At 39.5% G+C, this 9,692-nt stretch overlaps 1 protein-coding gene across 1 annotated transcript; it reads left to right on the plus strand.

The window, feature by feature from the left end:
- The first annotated feature begins 46 nt into the window (after window positions 1-46).
- Window positions 47-9,692, plus strand: LOC149702873 (dynamin-like GTPase OPA1, mitochondrial). Its single transcript, XM_089866788.1, has 22 exons — window positions 47-253; window positions 554-833; window positions 895-1,126; window positions 1,262-1,306; window positions 2,305-2,417; window positions 2,973-3,077; window positions 3,146-3,427; window positions 3,500-3,646; window positions 3,718-3,948; window positions 4,095-4,167; window positions 5,226-5,298; window positions 5,362-5,542; window positions 5,610-5,686; window positions 5,790-5,882; window positions 5,983-6,055; window positions 6,138-6,293; window positions 6,600-6,708; window positions 6,777-6,916; window positions 6,982-7,068; window positions 7,138-7,251; window positions 7,321-7,525; window positions 9,356-9,692. The coding sequence occupies exons 1-22, from the start codon at window positions 219-221 to the stop codon at window positions 9,418-9,420; spliced, it is 2,916 nt and encodes a 971-aa protein (XP_089722914.1). The 5' UTR covers window positions 47-218; the 3' UTR covers window positions 9,421-9,692.

Genomic DNA, 9,692 nt, shown 5'->3' on the forward strand with positions numbered 1-9,692 from the left:
GAATTTCACATAGGTTAAGTTGCTTATTTCCGTCCCTGGAGACGGGTTTTCGTCTGCTTCTACTTAGTTGCCAAAATTTTGCGGTTTCGTGTCGTAATTTTGTCTCTCACATGATTTAAATGGTAATAATCATAGTTAACCATGGTCATTCGAAGTTTTCGTTGCAGTCGTAAGTAAAGTGATAAAAACATCAGAAGAGTAAGAAAAATATTTGGACAATGACTGCAAGTCTATTAACTCGTGGATTTTTTGGGTAAGCCTTGGTCTACTCTCCACTTAGTTTTCACTAAAGGAAAGTGGATACAGAAAATTCCTCCCCCTCTCTAAGCGTAATTTTCAGTGCATTTAGTTAATTTTTGAGTTAAACTGAACTACTGGCCTTCTCTGCAATCTCTTGACTCCTGGTAACATTGGGGAAACGGTAAAAAAATTAAAAAATCCTTTAGTGGAAACTATGTATGGATATGTGAAATATTGATGATGTGGGGTGACTACCGATGTCCAAGGGGGTGCATACTTGAAACTGCTACCATAAAATTGGTCCTACTTTCAGTTTCCGCATCACTAGCCAATTATCGAAAAGCATAAAGCAAGATATAGTTTCAATAAAGGTCCCTACAAACCAACCACTCATTATCTGGCTTCAATCGGCAAACTACTCAGGCCTCTCAAATGGGTCAAAAGCCACCTATAGACTTCTGTTAACTCCTAATCCACATGGTAGTTTATCAGTCAGACAACTAGGATTACTTGCACGTGTTGTCAAGGGTGTCTTGAAAATTCGATACATTGTTATTGGTTCAGCTGTAGGAGGTGGAGTTCATATGTCAAAGGTATTTCCAATACTACACTTACTTGTATGAAGTACAGAGGCCTTATTGTTAATTTGCGCAGAAATATGAGGAATGGAAAGATAACCTACCAGATTTCTCTTGGATGAAAGATCTCTTACCACCTCAAGAAGATCTTGATAGATATCGAAACAGTTTAATAGAAGCCAAGGAGAAGATTGGACTCCCGGATCAAGGATGGTTAAAGAAAGGCTTGACCAACTTCGCCGATGGAGTTCAAAACTGGGCTGAATGGCTTCAAAGAGACAAAGAAAATGATGCAACTTCCGAAGAAGGTATAATGTGCACACAATTAACACTTAGAATCCATATTATAAATGTTTTGTACCGATACTTTTTATTCTCAAATATTATTATTTCTTTTATGTTTTATTACTCTTAGAACCCTGTTTTCTTTGATTCTTTCTTAGGTTTTCTTGGCCTAGGGAAAGTTTTTCAAGGTGTCATTGGATTAGGTTCGTGACAACCATTTAATTTTATTTTTAACCCAATTTGTGTTAAAAAGTACTTAAAAAAAGGTATCGGTACATACAGGGCCCCCCAGAGGTCCTATAATTCCTATAAAATCCTATATTTTTAAAACTGTCCTATAAAATCCTATAATTTTGGTTAAAATCGCCAAAAATCCTATAAAATCCTATAATTTTGAAATTTGGGCGAATTCTAAGCAAACCATCGGTTGAACCGGGATTCAGGTCTAAAAAATATCATGAAATGGGGATGGTTTCCCTCGTATTGTTAAAAATAGCTCGGTATATTATATTTCTGATAACAGAACGTTCAGTGTGCACCACCATTTATTTTAGTGTCCTATATAATTCTATTATTCTGGAAGCCCGTGTTTGTCACATCCCTAAGTTTTTAATATGGTTGGATGGGGGGCAAATAGGACTATAACATACTCAAAGGGCATCCCCGTATCTCTAATATAACCAGAGTTATGAGCCTCCAAAATATAGTGTAATGTTAATCCTATGGAGGGGAGTATGTTTATGAACATTTTGCTTAATTATTCGGCCCCTGTTTGTCGTAGCCCTAAGTTTTTAGTATGGTTGTATGGGGGGCAAATAGGACTATAACATACACAAAGGAGATCCCCGTATCTCCAGTAGAACCAGAGTTCTGAGCCTCCAAAGTTTAGTGTAATGCTATCCTAAGGAGGGTATGTTTTTGAACATTTTGTTTAATTACTCGGCTTTTGATTGCGGTACTGGTTCTTTAAAAAAAATAAAAATTAATATTTTATTGTCCTATATAATCCTATAATTCTGGAAAAACGTCCTATAAAATCCTATATTTTCACGAAAAAAAGTCCTATAATTCCTATAAATAATTTCAAAATTCGGCTGGGGGCCCTGGTAACATATTATATTCACTTCTAGACTAAATTACCTGGCATCTTGCACAGTCCCTCCAACGGAATATTTTTCTTAATTTAATCTTTAATTTTTAGATGGGAATATGGGCTCGGTAATGCCTGCAATGGCATTTACTAGCTCTAACTCTTCAACAAAATCTGAGAGTGAAAGAATGTCACGAATGCAAGATGAACTCATGCAAGTTCAGGTGTGAATTTTTTCTTTGATATTCAGGGGTGTGCGAGTACTCGTTAAGTTCGAGTACTCGATTCGAGTATCGAGCCGAGTACTCGACTCGATACTCGATAACAACACATTGAGATACTCGAGACAGATTCGAGTAGCTTTTAACATCTTAAATACTCGACAAATACTTGAATCCGAGGCTTACAACTATAGCAGACGATGAGTTCATGATCATTTATTTTGAAAATCACCTGTTTAATGTTTAATTGATCACTAACAATCTTTTTGAACTAGTTAGATATTAGATAATTGAACATCTTCGTTAATATCACGAAATTTACAAAATTACTACTTGACAAGTCAATATTTGAGACTCGATAATTACTCGAAAGAACCAAAATTTGACCTATCTAAATACTCGATACTCGAAAGTATTTTTGAGACTCGGCTCGATACTCGATAAGAAATTACTTTTGATACTCGGACTCGGCTCGAAACCGAAAAAACGGGACTCGCACACCACTGTTGATATTTCAGGTTGTTTTCCACTTTCAACAACCTTTTTCTACTTATATAGTTGAAATATCAAAGAGAAATAGAAAGATTAGAGAAGGAAAATAAAGAATTAAGGAAACAGTTACTTCTCAGGTCCCAAAAGTCCGTTCCAACAAGAAGAATCAAGGTTCACTTACGCTGCAACGCATTGCGTTAAAACTTAAAACATGATTTTAACTAAAAAATAATTTCCAGAAATCTTTAATTGATATGTACTCGGACGTTTTGGATGAACTTAGCGACTATGATTGCAACTATAACGTTCAAGACCATCTGCCCAGAGTAGTTGTAGTCGGAGATCAAAGTGCTGGCAAAACTAGCGTGTTGGAAATGGTTGCCCAAGCTCGAATTTTTCCTAGAGGAGCTGGTGAAATGATGACTCGAGCTCCTGTTAAAGTAACACTGAGTGAAGGACCATATCATGTGGCCAGTTTCAAAGATTCAACTCGGGAGTTCGATTTAACAAAAGAAAGTGAAGTACGTTGAAGTCATGCAGTTTTGACTTTTGACAATTTAGAAGCGTGACTTCTAAATGTTTTTGTACCTTAGCTTGCTGACTTAAGAAGGGAAGTCGAATTGAGAATGAAAAACAGTGTTCGTGATGGTAGAACTGTCAGCACGGAAGTCATCTCCATGACTGTGAAAGGTCCCGGTATCCAAAGAATGGTTTTAGTTGACCTTCCTGGAATAATTAGTGTAGGTTTGAATAATTTTGACGTTGACATTGTTCTATACGTATCATTTAAATGTAATTTTCTTTTTTATAGACTGTTACAACAGAAATGGCTGGTGGTACAAGAGAGGCAATCAAAGAAATGACAAAATCTTACATGAGCAATCCCAATGCTATAATTCTTTGTATACAAGATGGATCCGTTGACGCGGAACGTTCTATGGTGACTGACTTGGTCAGTCAAATGGATCCTACAGGGAAAAGGACGATTTTTGTTTTGACCAAAGTGGACTTGGCGGAACAGAATATGGCCAATCCTAATAGAGTACGCTATTTTCTTTAGAGTTTTAATAGGGCTGAGAAAGTACTCATTCGGCTCAATGTTACGTTTTGATTGATGATCATATATCACAAATGGTTTTTCACAATAATAATTTTTTTTTATTATTTTTTTTTTTTTTTTTTTTTAAGATCAAGAAAATTTTGGAAGGGAAACTTTTTCCAATGAAGGCTTTGGGTTATTTTGCTGTTGTTACTGGAAAGGGTTTGTTGCTTTTTATTCATTAACCATTTTTCTAGAGGTATGCGAATAGCACTTAGTATTCGCGAATAGTTAAGCCTTGTGTTCGCGAATAGTTAAGCCTTGTGTTCGCGAGTAGTTAAGCCTTGTGTTCGCGAGTAGTTAAGCCTTGTGTTCGCGAGTAGTTGGCCCTGATGTTCGCGAGTAGTTGGCCCTGATGTTCGCGAGTAGTTGGCCCTGATGTTCGCCAGTAGTTGGCCTTGATGTTCGCCAGTAGTTGGCCCTGATGTTCGCGAGTAGTTGGCCCTGATGTTCGCGAGTAGTTGGCCCTGATGTTCGCGAGTAGTTGACCCTGATGTTCGCGAGTAGTTGACCCTGATGTTCGCGAGTAGTTGACCCTAATGTTCGCGAGTAGTTGACCCTGATGTTCGCGAGTAGTTGACCCTGATGTTCGCGAGTAGTTGACCCTGATGTTCGCGACTAGTTGACCCTGATGTTCGCGACTAGTTGACCCTGATGTTCGCGACTAGTTGACCCTGATGTTCGCTACTAGTTGACCCTGATGTTCGCGACTAGTTGACCCTGATGTTCGCGACTAGTTGACCCTGATGTTCGCGACTAGTTGACCCTGATGTTCGCGACTAGTTGACCCTGATGTTCGCGACTAGTTGACCCTGATGTTCGCGACTAGTTGACCCTGATGTTCGCGACTAGTTGACCCTGATGTTCGCGACTAGTTGACCCTGATGTTCGCGACTAGTTGACCCTGATGTTCGCGACTAGTTGACCCTGATGTTCGCGACTAGTTGACCCTGATGTTCGCGACTAGTTGACCCTGATGTTCGCGACTAGTTGACCCTGATGTTCGCGACTAGTTGACCCTGATGTTCGCGACTAGTTGACCCCGATGTTCGCGACTAGTTGATCCCGATGTTCGCGACTAGTTGACCCCGATGTTCGCGACTAGTTGACCCCGATGTTCGCGACTAGTTGACCCCGATGTTCGCGAGTAGTTGACCCTGATGTTCGCGAGTAGTTATCATTATACTAAATTAAGCTACACAAAATAATTTTCATTATAGGTAGTAAAGACGATAGCATTCAGTCTATCAAGGAATACGAAGATACTTTCTTTCAGAAATCTAGATTATTTAGGTATCTACTAAGGTTTTATTTCAGGCTCGAGATTGAAACTAACGAGGAGTATTAAATTTGTAGAGAGGGCGTTTTGAGAATGGCACAATGCACTACTCATAATCTTAGTTTAGCAGTTTCTCAATGCTTTTGGAAGATGATCAAAGAATCCGTGGAACAACAGGCTGACGCTTTTAGGGCTGTTAGGTTTAACCTCGAAACTGAATGGAAAAACAGTTTTCCTAGGCAACGTGAGCTAGATAGGGTAATTGAATATTTATACGGGTTTAGTCTGGTATTGTCAGAATCATGTAAACGATGTCCGATTTTAGGACGAGTTGTTTGAGAAAGCCAGAGGTGATATTTTAGATGAAATTGCCAATCTTAGTCAAGTTCCTGCTAAACATTGGTAATAATTGCTTTGATTAAACCTCACTGTATCATAAGTTCATAAACTTATGACTGTACAGATAATAATATAATTATGAAGGTGCAATTAAAATTACTTATAGGGAAGAAGTGTTGAGTCGAAATCTTTGGGAGAGTGTTTGTCATCAAGTTTTTGAAGACGTCTATTATCCCGCTGTTAAAACTGATAACCCAGGGTATGAAACTTTCCTCAGTCAAATATTTAGGTCCTAGTGTACAATTAGGGCATCCATTAGGCACTTAGCCCAGTTTTTAAATTTTTGGGGATTGTTTTAGGGTTTTCAACACGACTGTTGATATAAAATTGAAAGCCTGGGTTGAACAGATTTTGCCCAAGACATCCGTTCAGGTATTCATTGTTAGATTAATATAAGATCTATCAAAATCTCTGTATGAATAAAAGTGTAAAACTAAGAAGCTTTAATTAAAAGGTTGGCTGGGAAACACTACACGATGAATTTTTTCATTTCCTGAAACGATCCAAGCAACAGAAAGGCAATGATCCAGTTTTTGAGAAACTGAAAGAGGCAGCGGTTCAAGAGGCGTTAGAAAAACATACTTGGGAAAATAAGGCTAAGGATGTCCTTGTACGTTAACTTCAAAACCTTAAATTACAATATCTTATTATAATTTTAGATCTCAATTAGCGCCACCTACCTATAGCGGCGACTTTGAGAACTACTGTAATCGGCAAGCCAACCACTCCAGATGTTGCCAAATATCTGGTGACGTCATTTTTGGTAAGACCCCGAGACCGAGAGTGCCCGTCAGTGACGTCACCAGATTTTAGCGACATCTGATTGGCTTGCCGATTACAGTGGTTCTCAAAGTCACCGCTATGGGTAGGTGGCGCTGATCAGGAATAAGGCTAATTATATTTCACATTATTATAGCGGGTGATACAGTTAAATGCTCTAGAAGATCGCGCGGTTCATGATAAGCAACATTGGGACGCCGCTGTTAAGTTTTTGGAATCTTGCTTAAAAGAAAGAATGAATAGAGGTTGATTCATAAATTAATAAATTATGCAAATTAGATCTAATTTATTCAATCTTTATTCTCCATTTCAGCCCAAGAGGAACTTAATGGACTTTTAGGTCCAGGTATGACTGAAAGATGGCTTCATTGGCGATATCGTACAGCAGACCAAGAAATTAGATCGGCAATTAAATCTGAACTGGATAAGTTATTAGAATCAAATAATTTTAACGTAAGAACTAGTTTACTATATTTCCCGTTCAGGACTGTGATCAACCATAGTGTTATATTGAATAGAATCACAGTGCGTCATTAACTTACGATGAAATGACTACAGTCAAGAAAAATTTGGAAACTAGAGATATTGAAGTTACAAGTGATTTGGTAAAACGAAATTCAAATCTATGAGTTTCATTTTATCTGTATTTTTCAGTATTTCGTCTAATTTTTTAGATAAAAGAGGTTTGGACTCCTCAACACGAGTTGTACTTCTTGAAAAAAGCATTAGCAAGAAGCCAAGAGTGCAAGAAAGGGTTTTACCTTTATCAACAAGGCCTAGAATCCGATGTAAATCATTGTTAAGTACTTTTTTAAAGGTTGTACTTGTAAATTAATTTTAAAGTCTTTATTTTGAAGTTGGAATGCGGAGACGTGGTCTTTTTCTGGAGAATTCATCGCATGCTTCAAGCCACATCCAACGCTCTAAGGCAACAATTAATGAATAGTGAAGCGCGGAGATTAGAAAAGGAAATAAAGGATGTTTTAGAAGATATTGGACAAGATAGGGACAAGAAAGTTAAATTGTTAACAGGAAGAAGAGTTGAACTAGCGGAGGAATTGAGTAAGAATAAGCAATTTGTATTAGTAGAATTATTATTTTCGGCCTATATTTGGACTACTAGAGCCCCATGCCATGCTTATAACTAACTACCCGGGATTACTCGAGCGCCGGGCTTATAACTAACTACCCGCGACTACTCGAGCGCCAGGCTTATAACTAACTACCCGGGATTACTCGAGCGCCAGGCTTACTACCCGCGATTACTCGAGCGCCAGGCTTATAACTAACTACCCGCGATTACTCAGGGTTCGTACACGACCTGGAAATCCTGGAAAAGTCAGGGAAATTGAAAATGGGCCTAAAAGGTCAGGGAAAAGTCATAGAAATTGAAAATGGACCTAAAAAGTCAGGGAAATGTCAGGGAAAAATATATTGGAGGGAAATTTAAAGTCTGGATAGCAGTATAAGGGTGGCCCGAAAATGTATTCTCTGAGATTTGACCAGAGCCCCAAATTCGCGGAGCTCGCTTCGCTCGCTCCGGTTATTTATACTTTGCTTGGATAAAGTTAAATTTAAACGAAATAGTTATAAGAATACTCGTGCAAAATTGATTCAAGTGAATTCAGATTGGTTTTCATATGTGTTCACCATGTGCGTTATTGCAAATGGTCAGGGAAATTTGTGAAATTTAGTCAGGGAAAACCTGGAAAAGTCAGGCAATTTCATTTCAAAAATTTTGTAAGAACCCTGTTACTCGAGCGCCAGGCTTATAACTAACTACCCACGACTAACTCGAGCGCCGGACTTATAAATAACTACCCGCGACTACTCGAGCGCCGGACTTATAAATAACTACCCCCGACTACTCGAGTGCCGGGCTTATAACTACCCGCGATTACACGAGCGCCGGGCTTATAACTAACTACGCACGATTACTCGAGCGCCGGACTTATAAATAACTACCCGCCATAACTCGAGCACCGAGCTTATAACTAACTACCCGCGACTACTCGAGCGCCGGGCTTATAAATAACTGCCCGCGACTTCTCGAGCGCCGGGCTTATAACTAACTACCCGCGACTACTCGAGCGCCGGGCTTATAAATAACTGCCCGCGACTACTCGAGCGCCGGGCTTATAACTAACTACCCGCGACTACTCGAGCGCCGGGCTTATAAATAACTGCCCGCGACTTCTCGAGCGCCGGGCTTATAACTAACTACCCGCGACTACTCGAGCGCCGGGCTTATAAATAACTGCCCGCGACTTCTCGAGCGCCGGGCTTATAACTAACTACCCGCGACTACTCGAGCGCCGGGCTTATAAATAACTGCCCGCGACTACTCGAGCGCCGGGCTTATAACTAACTACCCGCGACTACTCGAGCGCCGGGCTTATAAATAACTGCCCGCGACTTCTCGAGCGCCGGGCTTATAACTAACTACCCGCGACTACTCGAGCGCCGGGCTTATAAATAACTGCCCGCGACTTCTCGAGCGCCGGGCTTATAACTAACTACCCGCGACTACTCGAGCGCCGGGCTTATAAATAACTGCCCGCGACTACTCGAGCGCCGGGCTTATAAATAACTACCCGCCATAACTCGAGCACCGAGCTTATAACTAACTACCCGCGACTACTCGAGCGCCGGGCTTATATAACTAACTACCCACGACTACTCGAGCGCCGGGCTTATAACTAACTACCCGCGATTACTCGAGCGCCGGGCTTATAACTAACTACCCGCGATTACTCGAGTGCCGGGCTTATAACTAACTACCCCCGACTACTCGAGCGCCGGGCTTATAACTAACTACCCGCGATTACTCAAGTACTTATCTAAATTCTGAAACTCGACTTTCTTACATATATTAATGCTTTATATTTTCAGAGAGGGTTCGTCAAATTCAAGAAAAACTAGATGAGTTTATAGCATCATTAAATGAGGAAAAATGATTTATCCTATTTTAAATTAGGGATAAAAATATTTAGAACATAGGTTCTCTCTAAATTATTCCATAAGAAGAAAAAACTTGTGTAATTGATGAAATTTAGTAAAATTTTTGTTAATTAATTAATTTAAATTAATGCAATGCTTGTACAGATACAGAGGTTCAATCGAATTTTGTTTAGCTTGTTTTAGAGTTCATTATTATTGAAATTTCCACTATACTAGTCACGCTGTGTGATTGGCCATTAAAAAATAAATAAAAAACAAAGTGACTCAA

Source organism: Phalangium opilio, unplaced genomic scaffold (genome assembly GCF_054372755.1).
Source record: "Phalangium opilio isolate 3A_F unplaced genomic scaffold, DU_Popi_V2 ptg000017l_1, whole genome shotgun sequence".
NCBI classification, from domain to species: domain Eukaryota; kingdom Metazoa; phylum Arthropoda; class Arachnida; order Opiliones; family Phalangiidae; genus Phalangium; species Phalangium opilio.

Coding starts and splice junctions, on each gene's coding strand:
- LOC149702873 (XM_089866788.1), top strand. CDS start 219: ATGACTGCAAGTCTATTAACTCGTGGATTTTTTGG. Junction 3,647..3,717: donor ACCTTCCTGGAATAATTAGT/GTAGGTTTGAAT, acceptor TCTTTTTTATAG/ACTGTTACAACAGAAATGGC. Junction 4,168..5,225: donor TGCTGTTGTTACTGGAAAGG/GTTTGTTGCTTT, acceptor TTTTCATTATAG/GTAGTAAAGACGATAGCATT.